This window comes from Rhinolophus sinicus, chromosome 3, assembly GCF_057876585.1.
Source record: "Rhinolophus sinicus isolate RSI-liver-muscle chromosome 3, RSI-T2T, whole genome shotgun sequence".
Classification (NCBI taxonomy): domain Eukaryota; kingdom Metazoa; phylum Chordata; class Mammalia; order Chiroptera; family Rhinolophidae; genus Rhinolophus; species Rhinolophus sinicus.
This window is the reverse complement of record NC_142503.1, coordinates 609354-623791: the sequence shown is the minus strand read 5'-3', so window position 1 is coordinate 623791 and position 14438 is coordinate 609354. Positions and strand designations below refer to the sequence as shown.

At 62.1% G+C, this 14438-nt stretch overlaps 1 protein-coding gene across 7 annotated transcripts in view; it reads left to right on the top strand.

Moving 5' to 3' along the window:
- SLC12A7 (solute carrier family 12 member 7) overlaps positions 1–14438 on the top strand; it is a 79608-nt gene that overhangs the window by 28634 nt on the left and 36536 nt on the right. For 2 of the 7 annotated variants that reach the window (XM_074329133.2, XM_074329132.2), the window contains exon 1: positions 1914–2127. The exons of 3 other annotated variants lie outside the window; for them this stretch is intronic. In XM_074329133.2, the coding sequence (XP_074185234.1) occupies positions 2004–2127 (124 nt within the window). In that variant the 5' untranslated portion in view covers positions 1914–2003. Of the gene's footprint in view, positions 1–1913; positions 2128–9026; positions 9137–14438 lie in introns of those variants that run through there. 2 more of the 7 variants (XM_074329138.2, XM_074329137.2) reach the window with 2 other exon arrangements.

The following is a 14438-nucleotide window of genomic DNA, read 5'->3' as shown; positions in this document are numbered from 1 at the left end:
CTGGCGACCTGGCCCCACACTGCCCTCCCCTTCCTGCCCTGTGGGTCTCCTGGGTCCCTTCCACCTGGAGTCTCTGGGTTGTTTTTGAGTATTCTCAGGTGACAATGACGTTTTTCAGAATCCAGGACATTGTTTTGCTGAACCCCAGAACCAGTTAGGTCCTCAGGGCGCATGCCTGTCCTGCCCTGCCCCTCAGTGAGGGAGATGTGTCCCCAGGGGCCAACTGCAGGGCTTCTGAGCAGGAGGGGCCTGGAATCCGGGTCACAGGGGGAGCCTGGGGTGGAGCGGCCAAGGCTGGGTCAGATTGGAGCCCCCTGTGTCTGTCTACTCTGGCAGGGCGGGGACTCTGCTGGCCCTGCCTGCAACAGCTGCTTTCTGAGCCACTGCACAGTCAGGCAGAGGTGGGGTCCTCAGAGACCACCATGGGCCTGGGCGGTTCTCTCCCAGAATTCTTCCCGCCCAGACATGCAGGAGAATTCTGGTCCCATAGGGCAGTGGAAGACAGGCCCACTCCCCTCGGGGCTTCTGTCCCTGTGGCCCTCACGCCCCACCCTGCCAGGAAGGGCAGGTCACACTTTTTGTTCTAAAAAAATTACTCCAGGCCCCCCTCATTTTTCCGTCCCCTCTCCCCGTCTTCCTGCCCCCTCACGCTCCCACCATGCCTTCAGGGTCCCAGCAGCAACCTGCATCTTCTCCCCTTTGTGTTGGAGATTGGCCCGTACCCCAGGAGGGGTGCCAGGCCCCCCCTCAGCCGCACCCAGCCAGGGCCAGGCCCTTCCAGGCTAAGGGCTGCGACTCCCCGTGGGCTGCCTGGACCTGTCCGGCCTGGTGACCACAGGCCTCCGGCTTCCGCCTGGGGCCTGAGCCTGGGGCAGAGGGTGGGAACCTGGCCACCCACCTTCTTCTCTCCTTTGTCTTTCATTGCAAGTGGCTTTTCTGAATTTGTTACGTTGTTTGGTTATTATAAGAACACAATACCAGGAAAAGGCAGAGCCCCCACAGCCCAGAGAGAGTCTGGCATCTTTTGGGAGCCCTTTGGGCCTGCAGGACTATACCCGCTTTTCAAACACTGTCCGACCATTCTGAGTGTTGTTTTAGTCTGTCCTGACTGCCAGTGCCCTCACCTCCGACCTGTATTTTGTGTTGTTGGTGTACAACAGTTTGGGGTGTCTCATTGCACCTAGATGCCCTAACTTTTCCGACTAATTTCCTTTTGATGGACGTTGGGTTGTTGGCCCGTTTTCCTGTGTCATTGGCTGTAAGATCCCAGGCTGCAGGGCTGTTCCGCTGCCTTCCTCTCCTGGCGGACTTCCCTGCCCTGGTCTGCAAACTTCCCCTCCCAGTGGCTTCCCCAGACTTGACTGGTGGCGTGGGGGAAGGGCGGGCTCCCGGAGCCACTCACCTGAGCAGGCAGCGATGGGCCTGGGGTCCTGGTGATTTCTGTGTATCAGGTTAAGTCCCTTGTGGACCGAGCCCCCGAGCAGTTCCCCCCTCCAAACCATGGCTCCCTTCTGCAATAAATCCCATCCCAGGGATGGGTGAGCCTCCAGCCAGGCAAGGAGGAGAGGGGACCTGAACCCAGCTCAGTCTGGTGGGGGACCCTGTTTTGTTTCGCCTGGGGGCCAGACTGTGTGGGGGGACTGCTCCGCGGCGGGCAGGGGGAGGTGGCACAGGAACGGGGAGTCACCCGCTAGGGGACGGCGACACTGGGCGGGCGGGGGACTCGGGCGGTCCCCCGGCACAGGCTGGGGGTGGGACATCCGCGGAGGCGCCCCGCCCCGCCCTGTCCTGCCCGGCTCAAACTTTTCCAGGGGCCGCGGGGACCGCAGGTGAAGTCACGTGGTTGGCCGGGGGCGGGGCGAGGCCGGGGCCGGAGGGCGGGCTCGGGGCGGGCCGCGCGGACCCCGCCTCTGCGCCCAAGTCCCGCGGCGCGTCGGCGGGAGCGGGCGGAGCGCAGCGCGTCTGGAGCGCGGTGTGGCCCGGCGCGCAGTGGCCGGAGAAGCATGCCCACCAACTTCACCGTGGTGCCCGTGGAGGCGCGGGCTGACGGCGACCAGGACGAGGCGGCGGAGATAACCGAGGCGCCGGGCCCCCCCGAGGGCCGCGAGCCCGACTGCTCCAGCCCGGGTGAGCGTGGCCGCACCTGCCCGCGGGACAAAGGCGGAGCCGGGCTGCGCGGGGCTGGGGCGGTCCGGGCGGGACGGGGATCCCAGGGAGGGGTGTGGGTCCGCTTGCCCCCCTCCCGGGGCTCTCCCATCAGTTCCTCTCACTCTGCCTCTTCCTGCGGCTCCCTCACGCCAGCCCCGTCCCCGTCCTGCCTGCAGAGCCCACACCAAGCTTAGTCGCGTGGGCGGCGGGCGAAGGGTCCGTGCCCAGCGCTCCTAGGGCTGGAGACTCCCCTCGGCTTCTCCCCCATGGCCTGCCCCCCGGGATCCAGGAAGCACCTTATTCTGGCACCCTGAGTGGGGCAGGGGGGAGGTGTGGGAGACGCCACGGGGTAGCTATGGAAACGACGAAGGGGCCTCTGAGAACCCGGGGGGTTGGTTTGCCCCCAGGCGCCTTGCTCTTCCTCTGGCCTTTGCTCCCCCCTGGCGGCGGGGCAAAGGGTCGCGGGTCAGATCAGCCCCTGCTGATCCCAGTTGTGTGCGCAGGGGCCTGAAGTAGCCCACTTTCTGGTCATTGGCAGGAGGACACGTCCCTGGTGGGGCTGGGGGAGGGGGCCACCCCAGCCCCTACTAGCAGTGCTCGGGGAGGGTCCCCCCGGTCCTCTTTGTTCTGGTGTCCCGAGGTCTGTGGCACTTTCACTTTCTCTTGTGGGGGCTCCCTCCCCCAGGCCTGTTCCTCCAGGCCCAGCTTCCTGCAGCTGATGGATGGTTTACTCAGCGAGCAGTTTCATCTCTGCTCTCAGCTCCCCTCTAGAAACTGGGGAGGTGAGGACCCAGTCTGGTGCCTGCAGCTGCCCACCCCCCTGCCCTGGGTCGCACAGTGTAGCCGTGGGAGGGGGCTGCCAGCTGCAGCCACTTACGGGAAGACGGCCAGGTGAGTGGAGCGGACAGGTCTTGTGTGCCCACTCCTTGGCAGGACATGTCGGGCCCCTCCTGGGGGCACCTTTAGGAACCTGCTGAAGGTGCTCCCCTGATGGGCTTTTGCCTCGTCAGTCATCAGGGTCCCACCCAGCTCTGCATTTGGGAGTGGGGCTGGTCACGGCTGCTCTGGTTGGGGCGTGAAAACAGTGTGTCAGGCTCAGTCTTCCTCTCACCACAGCCCCCTGGACCTGAGCGTCACGCGTGAGTGGGTCCTGTGGTCTTTCTGGGTGAGCTGTGTCAGATGGGCTCCGCAGCCCTCCTGTTCCCACAGGAGCTTTCAGCTGCCCTACTGGGTGTCTGGCTCCCTATCTGCTGGTGCCATGTTCGCTTTCTTCCCAAAGTTTGTGGTTTGTTTTGAAGTGGGGCATCATTTTCCTCCTGCTTGTCCCTTGTGCTGTCATGCTCTCATGTGGTGCCCTGGGACCACGAGCTGGGACTACAGCTGCCAGAAAGGCTGGGCGTCTCGCCCAGCTGCTCTCGAGCCCTCAGCCCACCCTCCCTGGGCGCGTTTGCTTTCTGAGCCCCGTCCCTGCTGAGGGCTGGACAGGAGTCACATCTGCCTGGATGATCTCAGACGCAGGAGCTCCAGGAGTGTGGGCTTTGTGCTCTTGTTCACAAACCTTCTGTCTGAGCTGAACTGTGACACTCGGCTGAGCTGGCACAGAGCTAACCGGGACTTTGACGTTTTGTGCTCTGTCTTCGTGTTTTCTCAGAAAGAGGAAGGAGGTCCTCGTGCTGCATGTCCCAGGGCCCTTGTCTGTCAGGGTCTGTGGCTGGGCTCTGAGTTTAACATAAGCTGTCAGACCAGTCTGCACTCAGTGATGCCATGTGATGGCCCTGTCACCAGCACGATGAGTGGGCAGCCTGGGGAAACCAACACACGCCCTGCTTGTTGGGGAGGGTCCTGCAGGAGCTGGGAACAGCCGGGCCAGAACCCCTTCCAGAGGGTCCGTGTTGTGCGGGGTCTGCACTCTGTGGTCCCAGGCCCGTGGCCAGGCTGCCCCGCCAGCATCACAGGATCGCTGGGGCTTCCTGCCGGGCCTTCTGACCCTGTGGCTGACCCTTGACCCCCCCAGGGAAGCACCTGGTTTTCTGGGTGGCCTCTCAGTGGGGTAGAGCAACTTTGGGGAGACCCTGTACCTGGAAACCCCTGGGTTGTTGTGGAAATAGGTATAGGACCTCAGGGCGAGGAGTGAGGAGTGAGGGGTGAGGGTGGCATGTGCACAGAGTGCGTCCCGGGGGTGGGTGGGAGGTGAGATGGGGGCGCTCACCTCCCTAGGCCCAGCTGATACAGACCTTAGTCAGGCCAGATTCTGGTCTGTCTGGTCTGGAAGCTTGAAGGCCCCACGAGCCTGTGATACCTGGAGCTGGAAGGAGCCTGTGACACCTGGAGGCCCCATGACCCTGTGGCACCTGGAGCCGGAAGGAGCTTGTGGCACCTGGAGATGGAAGGAGCCTGTGGCACCTGGAGGCCCCACGAGCCTGTGGCCCCTGGAGATGGAGCTTGTGGCACCTGGAGCCGGAAGGAGCCTGTGGCACCTGGAGCCAGAAGGAGCCTGTGACACCTGGAGCCGGAAGGAGCCTGTGGCACCTGGAGCCAGAAGGAGACTGTGACACCTGGAGGCCCCACGACCCTGTGGCACCTGGAACTGTAAGGAGCTTGTGGCACCTGGAGCCGTAAGGAGCCTGTGGCACCTGGCGGCCCCACGAGCCTGTGGCACCTGGAGATGGAAGGAGCCTGTGGCACCTGGAGCCAGAAGGAGCCTGTGGCACCTGGAGATGGAAGGAGCCTGTGGCACCTGGAGATGGAAGGAGCCTGTGGCACCTGGAGATGGAAGGAGCCTGTGGCACCTGGAGATGGAAGGAGCCTGTGGCACCTGGAGATGGAAGGAGCGGGCCTGCTCCACCCCATGGCGCCACGGCCAGCGGCAGGGTGGTGGGTGGCAGATGGCAGAAGCTGAGCTTTGACCTTGAATTAGTCCTACTGCTTTACCCTGGATCTCCTGGATGGCAGGCCTGTGCCTGGTGCGTTTGCCCCAGGAAGACGGCAGCCCTGAACCCCAGTGCTGCTGCAGGGAGGCCTGGGCCCCCTTGGAGGAGCTGCTCCCTTAGTGAGTGAAAACCACTGGGGACAGGGAGGGCTGGCGCAGGAAGTGGAGGCCAAGGCCAGTGTTAGCTTCTGCTGTGGGCACATTCGCTGGCCCTCCCCTCCGGCAAGGTGGGGCCTCGTGTTCTGGAATGACTGGGGTTCATCTTTCCTGGGGGCCGGTCCCCTCCCTGAGGACGGGCACCACACCCTGGTCCCCTGCATAAAGGGACATGTGTTCTGCATGTTATTGTGATGGGAGTGGAAAGGATAGGTTTTTCTGTATCGTGTTCTTGATACTTTGTTTCTTGGTGGAAATACATACAGGGGAGGTGGCAAGCATGAGGGTGCTTCTTCCTGAGCTCTGGGCATGATGGGTTTTTAACCGACTTCGGGGAGCCCAGTCTGACCCCCTCTTGGTACCCCCTCCCCAGGCCGGTGGGTGGGTCCTGTGTGTCCCCCAGAGGGGTTCCACCCGCAGCTTCTGTGGCTCGGCGTCAGCCCGAGTGGGCCTCTTGCCCTGTCCGAGACCTGGAGCCTGAGACGGGCCCCGTGGCTCTGACTCTGCTTCCTGCTCCTTTGGTTCCCGTTCTGCTTTTTGGGTCCTTTTCTGTGATGTCCTGCTCTGCTGCTCAGGTCCTGTTGGTCACTCTGGTCTTCTCCACCCTCTGGGAAGGGCACCGCAGCCCCCCCACACGCTGACCCAGGCAGTGCTGGGGAGACTCGCCTTTGTCCCGTCAGGGGACATGGCAGGCCAGCCCCTGGGAGTGGGCCGTGGTGAGCACGCTGAGGCTGTGGCCCCAGGGCTTGAGCAGGTTTTCTGCCATGTGAGGTTGCTGCCACTGGGATGGCGACAGCACAAACCCCGGGGTGAGGACGTGGGGCTTCAGGGAGCAGGTGAAGAGTGGGGTGGCCAGAGCTTTCTGGTTCTGTCCAGCTGGGCAAAGGCACAGAGCCACATCCGTCACTGGGTTTCAGGAAGGAGGGATGCGTCCCTCTGCCACAGGAAGGACAGGCCGTGCGTCTGTCCCGTAGGCAGAGCCCATGACCCGCCTGGCTCCTGGGGTGACTGCAGGTGGCCTGGGCCCACGGACGCCCTTTAGGGTGTTTCGTATTAGGGGTGGGGGGTACCAAACGTGTTTTGTACTGAATTCCATTTTGAAAGGCCAAGGAGGAAAAAATAGTTTGATACTCGCGGAATGGAGTTGGGGGCACAACTGTGTTCACGCCTCCTCCACGTGCTCGCTGGGGTCCCAGACTGTGTCAGGCAACAGTCGCTTGGCTTAGAAATCAAGTGAGAACCTGGTTAAGTCCTGCTGCCGAGCCCGAGTGTGCACGTGTGCATGTGTGTGTCTGTGTGTGTGCACACGCAGTGGCTGGTAGAGGGGCTTGGTCACCAGCATTGGATCACGTGGTGTGGGGGCGTCTGTTCTTAACTTCAGCCCCCCAGTGGACCCCATCCAGTCACAGCTGGGGGTGCTGTCCCCACCGTGGGGTGTGCAGGCGGGGGTGACAGTCTGCGCCTTGTTCTGAAATGTGTTCCCTGTAGTAAGTGTGGGGGCCCGTTGCCTCCTAGATCCAGTTCTGAGTCTTTTTTTCCAGAAGGTTCCCCAGACCTCCCGATCCCCATGCTGTGCTGGGGTGGGTGCCTGAGCTGTGGACACCAGTAGTGGCAGCTGCTGCTCTTGGGACGTGAGGGACGGCTCCGAGTGGGTCCAGTCTGACAGCAGCCCCCAGTGGTCAGGCAGCTCTGGGGCTGCTGGGTGCCGGTTACAGCAGCTGCCTTCTGTCCTGTGAAGGGTGTGGGCTTCACCCCACCGGTCCATGGTGGTCCTGGGGGCACCAGTGAGCAGAAGGGTCTCAGCCCCCCTCCTGGGGCACGGCGGCTGTAGGAACTGGCACGTGGTCAGTGGTGTGATGGGGAAATGGACTCCATGAATGCCTGTGGTTGAGGGAGGCCTCTCAGAGGGGCAAGTGGTGCCAGCAGGGAGAGTGTTGAGGCAGCGGTGGGCCTCCCGATGTGAAGCCCAGCCCCGTCCATGTGGAAGCCACAAGCTTCAGGGCCCGACTGGTTCTGATGGCCTGGCTGTGTCCTTGCCATCAGGAGGCATGAGGCTGGGATTGCTCCGCCCACCTGCTGCCGTGTCTGAGGGGGGCTGTGGCCGTGAGTAGGAAGCAGCTGACCCGCCGACAGGCCTCTGCTCATGTCGCCCCCTCCTCTGACATGGGCTCTTGGGCCTGTGCCTCGTATTGTGTACTGGGCCCGACCCACCGGCTGGAGGCATAGACTGTCCGATGGTGACAAGGACGAGCAGGCAGCCCCCCAGGATGGAGCTCCCTGAAACACAGCCCCCGGCAGACCCTGGGTTGGGTGAAACGCTGTGGCCCCTGGGGGAGCCTGGCCCTGGACGGAGGCGCCTGGGCACAGAGTCAGGGTCTGAAGGCGGGGGCAGGGGGCAGGCGTGACGGCCAGGGGAGCGCCTGCTGTGTGGGTTCTGGGGGCCCCTGGCAGAGCCGGCTCCTCGGTTCCCATCACCGTCAGTGGGAAGGAGTGGGCCCTGTGGGCCAGTGGGGCTTGATGTGGGGGGGCTGCTGTACGTGCGACCCACCTGCCTGTGCCAGGCGGCTCTGCGGGGCCTGCTGGGCTGTGGACGTTCCTGCTGTTCCCAGCGCCTTGATGGGGCCTCTGCCCCTCAGTGTCCCCAGTGCTGTTGGAGGCCGGGAGCCCCTTTCTCGCCCTACTCTGGGACCCAGGAGGGGCCTGGGAGCCACGTGGCACCGTCCATCCTTTAGTGGTCCAGGTGGGACTGAATTTCAGGGTGTTTCCTTCACGTAAGTGACCGCAGATCGTCCACGGCCTTGTCCTATACCACTGGGGAGTATGGTGCAGCTCTCGGGGGGACATTGGAAAGGGGGTGCTTAGCAGCGTGAGGTGCCTCGTGGGCTTGGAGCTGGTCAGGGCTGAGGCTACACACCATGCCTGGGCAGCTGGAGCAGGCCAGAGGTGTCTGCCCAGGGCAGGTCCTACAGGTCAGTAGCGGGCTGGTCTCGTCCCCTGCCTTCGGAGGACCCAGCCGTGAAGTGGAGTCTCTGCCTGCGTCTCTACCCACTGGGCCTGCGGCCACAGCCCTGGGACCTGCCACATGACCCTCGGGCCTGGGCTCCTGCACTGGGGTGGCTGACCTTGGACCAGGCCACCTTCCAGGGCCACTGTCCTCAGGGCCGCTGTAGACACCGCTCGTGCTGCATAGCTGGGGCACAGCAGTTGGGGTGGTGGCCAGGCTTGGGGTGAAACCCGAAGGTGGGCCCGGGGAAGGGTATGCTACACCCACCGGGGGCTGGTTGGCCACTCGTGCTGCCAGCCGCCCGGCTCTCCTGTCATCATCTCCACGTGAGATGGGAGGCAGGGTGTGACGTCCGTGTCAGGCTCACGGGCCCAGCACTTTGCACTTCAGTGTGTGCATGAGGGTGTCCCATAGAGTTATTTTCTAGTGACAGCTGCTCTGGGGCGGGTGTGTTGTGTCTGCAGGCAGCCAGGGCCTCGCCTCGGCAGGGAAGACCCTTCTCCTGGGGGCGTGTGAGCCCTCCTGAGGGGCCTGCGGGGCTGCGGCCTGGTGACAGTGGCGGGGACAGCACCCAGGAGTAGGGGGCTGGGTCTCCCGCACGGTAGAAGCCGGACCGCCCAGGCTCTGGCCGGTGGCTGGCTGTGGGCGGGTCCCAGGGGGCCTGGGCTGCTTCTGGGGGACATTGGGGGGCAGTGCCGTTCAGCAGAGAGCAGAGTACAAAGGGTTAATACCTTTCTTTTATGAAAAAGGGGAACTCCCTTTTTAGAACAGAGAGGCTCTATGCAGATAAGCCCGGGGCTGCGGCTGCCGGCAGGACCAGCTGAGAATGAGGCCCCCCAGCTCCTGCACCCACGGCTGAGGCTCTGGGTGGGTCCTTGAACCTCCTGCCAGGAGCCCCGGTGAGCGTCCGGTGGTCTCCTGTGGTTCCCTGTGGCTGGTGGGGGGCAGCTGGGGTCGGGGGCCATGAGCGGTTACTGGTGCCGGGGTCTTGCCTGGGCACCTGCGTGGGCCCCGCCACCCTCACTTCGGGAGGCCCTGAGCAAGGCCCAGAGCCTGCGAGGTGCTCCTTGCTCGCTTCCTCTTCCTCTTCTTGGGCGGTTTCTTTCTGAGAAAACAGTTGGGGGCGGAGTGGAAGTGTGTGATTGATTCTGTGTGGACGGGTGTGGGGGTGGGAGCCGTGGTTCAGGCAGCAGCTTTGTTTTCTGCGTTCTGGTCATTCCGAGCACAGTCCCCACTTGCTGGGCCCGCGTGACTCACAGGCCTGGGGTCTCTCTGGCTGTTGGGAGGAGAGCCAGTGGCGCCTGGGCCTGTTTACCACTTTCGATTTGGCTGTGTGAGGCCGCCGCCCTGACCTCCTCACACAGGCCACGCCTCGGTTAGCACAGTGGCGAGGCCTGGCACCGTCCGAGCGGTGGGGGAGCCCCTTGTGTCCACGTCTGTCACCCTCTGCTCGAGGGTACATGTACACCCCAGGGTAATGCAAGGCCCTTTGGGACTCAAAGGCCATTCTGAGTTTTCCTTGTGCCTCAGTTTCCGTCTAGGGACCGTCCTACCCCAGAGGTGGCCATGACCTCTTGTCTCCGGAGCCCCGTCTGGTGACGGCGCCTGCGGGTCGGGCCTGGGTTCTCAGAGGCTCAGAGGCTGGTCACTGGGGAGGGATCAAGTGTGGCTGAAATCAGGAGAGAAGCGCCAGGTTGTTCTTGGGTTTCCTCTTACCTCCGACCAGGGGTCTTGACCACAGCCAGACGGGAGCCGGTGGCGGTAATGGGAGCTGCCCCCGGGGGCTTCTCAGGCCTGCCGGGCCCTGAGGTCGGAGAGGTCAGACCAGGAGCAGCCGCAGCCGTAAGAGTCAGGGAGTGTCAGGCTGTAGGGCTCCCCAGGGGCCCGCCATTTCTGGGGGGTCGCTCTTCAGACTGAAAGTCCTGGAAACACATCCTTCTTTTGGGAAGAAGCTCTCGGAGCTGTGGTCCCCAGAATGCTTGTGTGTGAGCGTGTGTGTGTGTGCGTGTATCCGTGTGCATGCACAGTGTGTGTGCCTGTAGAAGGGTATTAACTTGTGTATGGGAAGTGGGTGTGTTCGCTGTGTGCACATGTGTGCCTGCACATGTGTTCTGTGTACTCACATGTATCTGTGCGACTGTTCTACATATGGATGTGTTTATGGGTGCATGCGTGTGTTTTGTGTGTGTGTCTATATCTGCATTTGTGTATTCACGTGTGTCTGTGTGCACACTGGTGTGTATGCTGTGTGTGTCTGTGTGTGCATGTGTATGTGCACGCTTGTGTGTGTGCTGTGTGTGCCTGCGTGTGCATGCATGGACGTGTGCTCTGTGTGTGTGTGTGTGTGTGTGCATGGACGTGTGCTGTGTTTATGTGCTTGCTGATGTGTGTGTGACTACTTCCCGGGACTTCCCAGCCACTTTTGATTTGCCGTTTCTTTGTGTCAGTGCATTTTGGTAGCTGAGCACCTGGCACTGTCCTTGCTTTCTAGACAGTGCGAATGTCACACTTAAAAATGTGCCAGAGGTTGGGTCTGCAGATGGCGGGGCTGAGGGCCCTGATGGCGAGATTAGTGAGCGGAGGCCGTGGTCCCGGCTGAAGGTGCATCTGAAGCCTTCCTGACCCCGCCCACGGTTCCCCAGGTCGCCTCATGTCTCCCACGAGAGCCTCCCTTTCCCCAACAGTGGGGTGCTGTGGGAGACGGTGGGGGAGCCCCATGGGATGTGCCTGGTTAGTGGGGGAGTAGAGGGACACAGTTGTGCCCAGTGGGCTTTAACCTGAGGCTGCACTGTGGGCCCCTCTGACCTACGAGGCTGCTCACACCTAGTGTCACAGGTGCTGGGGACAGGATGTCTTTGATGCTTTCAGAAGTGAGGGCTGTGCCCCAGTGGGGAAGCCTTGAGGATGGAGTGTAAGCGGCCCACCTGCCTCCCCAAGTGGGATGTCCAGCCAGATGCTGGGTGCACATGGATGTCACCTGTGTGGGGAACCCAGCGTTGGGTCAAGCCAGGCCTACGCCTGTGTTGGAGCCCAGATGCGTGAGTTGGGGACCCTGCTGCCCCACCTGGAGCGTTAGCCTTAAGTAACAGGCTTTGTTCGTGGTGGGAAGCCGGGCGGGGAGCGCACGGGTGTGAGCGCAGAGGAGGAAGGTTTAATTTGCTCAGTGGAGCTTCACACCTTGGGAAGCAACAGGTCATCCCCATGAGAGGCAGCGACTGTCCCTCAGGCCAGGACCTGAGGTGCAGCTTGTAGAAGGGACCAGGGGCCACCCCACATGGGGAGCGCCCACATCCTGTCCCCTCAGCTCACCAGGTCCTTTCTCAGAGGACCCCGGCACTCTCCTAGGAGCCGCCTGGGGAAGGCTCGTCAGTTCTTCCAGAAGACGCCACTGCAGGGGGAGTGCTGCAGCAGCTGTGGCCGTGGTGGCCGGTGGCCTGTGGGTGGTTCTTGTCCTCTCAATGCTTCCTCTGTTGTGACCACAGAAGGCGTTTCTGTATCAGCCAGAAGCTGTAGGAAGCTGGGCACTTACAGCTTCGGGCTTTCTTGAGCCCCATGGGCACCCCGCTGGCCTCCATTGCCAGGCTGCTGGCTTTCAGCTCCCAGCATTGATACTGGCTGCAAAGCAGGGAGGGCAAAGGGCAGAGGCCAGGGGTCACCACTTAAACCGCTAGGACCATGGAACCAAAAACCCTGTTGTTCCAGCTCAATCCCGTCAGACAGGACCCAGCCACTGGGAAAGGGGTGTGGGGTGATCTGGGGTCCGGCTGATGGGGCTGATGGGACGCACTGTAGGTCACCAGAGGGCACTCTGCTCTGCTGGAAGTGCCTGGTGGCTACAGGGGACACCGTGTCCCCCCACGTCCATGCCTCGGTGCAGGTCCCTATCCAGTGCTGGGCACACCTCTATCTTGGTGGCAGGAAGGGGAGATGGCTGATGATGCTTGCCCAGCCCAGCCCACTGGCCCTCGGGAACGCATCTGGCCCTGAGTCTCACAGGTCACTCTGCTCCTCCCTGGAGCCATTCTGGGAGGGACGGCGGTGAAACCCCATGTCCGAGCTGGAGGAGGAAGGTGTGGGGAGGAATGTGCTGGTTACTCGGGGAGGGGAGAGTGTGCGTGGACATGGGGGGCTCGTGGAGGTTGCAGCCACAGAGGGGAGGACACAGTGCACTTGGGGTCCTTTTGGGCTGCTGGGCTCTGACCCCGTGTCCACAGCTGACCACCACGGTCCAGGCTCCCAGGCCATGGCAGGAAGGTGGGTCTGCTTTGCCCCGAGCCCGGGCGGCCTTGCTGAGTCCCAGTACCTGCCAGCTTCTCTGGGCTGGGGGGTCGTTGCCTGCCGCCCTGCAGAGAACTAGATTGCATTTGCTCAGTAATGACAGGGACACACACACTCAGGGACATGGACCCTGAGAGCCCATGCAGTCTCCAGGGTGACTGAGTCCAGGCGCGTGGCCTGGGGGTGGAGGCTGCTGTCCTCTAGGCTGGCACTGTCCCCAGTCACTGTGTGACGTTACGGATGCTGGGGTTCAGTTTGCATTTCAGGGAGCCAGCAATGTGGGCATCAAAGCCGATGCAGGAAAAACTGATTCAGGGTGAAAAGCAAGCAGAGGCTGCCTTGGCACAGGTGGGGTGCTCTGTGTCTTGTGGGGTCTGTCTCACAGGATGCTGGTGGCTGCCCCTCAGCTGGACGGGAAGGGCCGGTGCTCGGGGTGTGGCCGTGGGGCTTCTCAGAGCGTCTGTTGGCCGAGAGTTGAAACGTTTTTGTAATGAAATGACAAGGTGAAGACAGAAGGTGTGCAACCTCGTCTAGAGCATGCCCACCACTGCCTGCACTCTGGGAGGAGGGTGGCGCTGCTCAGGGCCCCTATGCCCCGCCTGTGCCCGCCCCGAGTCCCTGCTTCTCCAGCAGCAGGTGCCGGCCATCTGGTCCGTTCCTGGGGGAGCTCGTCTGGGGTCTCAGTGGGCTGCAGTCCGGCTGCAGCTCTGAGTGCTGGGCTGGGTCAGGCCTGCTGACCAGTGGCCGTCGGTCACCTGGGTGTGCTGGTGTGGCCTGTCTGCAGGGCCACAATCTCTGGGGATAGCTGATCCTGTTGAGCTTGTTTAAAAGATGCTGAAGGTGCGGGAGCACACGCGCTGCTGAACTCTTGAAATCTTGAGGGGACCAGCAGGTGTGTGTGGTCACTGAGACCGGGCCGTGCTCTGCAGAGGAGTAACCCACCGAGTGCTGGCTTCTTGGGCTGGAGAGCCAGGTCTTCAGGGCGTGGGCTCTTAACGGGCCGCTCCTACTTGCTGTAAGGAGGGGCAGTGGCTCCTAAAGCTGGGAGACCTTGGGGCTGGAGGGAGGGCCTGCTGAGCGCCCTCCAGCCTGGTGAGGGTCATTAGCCCCGTGTGCTGAGAGCCGCTGCCGGCCTGCTGGGCTCTGCAGCCTGTGGTCTAGCCAGCTGCCTGCCTTTGTCAATAAAGTTTCATTAGAACATGGCCCTGCCGTTTGTTCACACACTGTCTTGTCTTTGGAGCCTGTGAGTGGTTGTGAAGGGACGGTGTGGCCCTTTACAGAGAAAGCTTGCCAGCCCACGATCTAGAGCATTCTCCCCCTTGCCATCTTTCCTGACTTGGACATGCTTGAAGATCTGGGCCAGGTGTCTTGCGGAATGCCGCAGAGCTTACACGTGGTTGTTTCCTTGGGTTGTTTTCAGGAGAAATGCCGTGAGGCAAGACAGTGCCACGGGGGTGTTCTTGTCCTATGACTCCTGGGTCCTGGGGTCCACCTCCCGCCGCCGACGTGACCTCAGAGGGCCCCTCCCCTTTGGAGTCAGTGTACGGGCCTGGTCCCCACTGGTTTCAGGGTGTCTCTCGGCTTCATGCCTGGACCACTTAATACGGGGTCACGAACGGTGGTCTTCTGACTCGTGTGCGGCTGTTTGCCAGCTGCACTTGTCTGTGTTTTCCATGCCTCGGTTCTTAAATTTTCTCTTTGTGGTCCCACCAAGACGAGAATTATTATTATATTATTTTTTTAAACTTTTATTTATTTTAAGTGTGTGTTTCCAGGACCCATCAGCTCCAAGTCAAGTCGTTGTCTCAATCTAGTTGTGGAGGTGCAGCTCACTGTGGCCCAGTGGGGATCGAACCGGCGACCCTGGTGGTACGTGCATCGCGCTCTAACCAACTGCACTAACCGGCCGCACATGAGAATTAT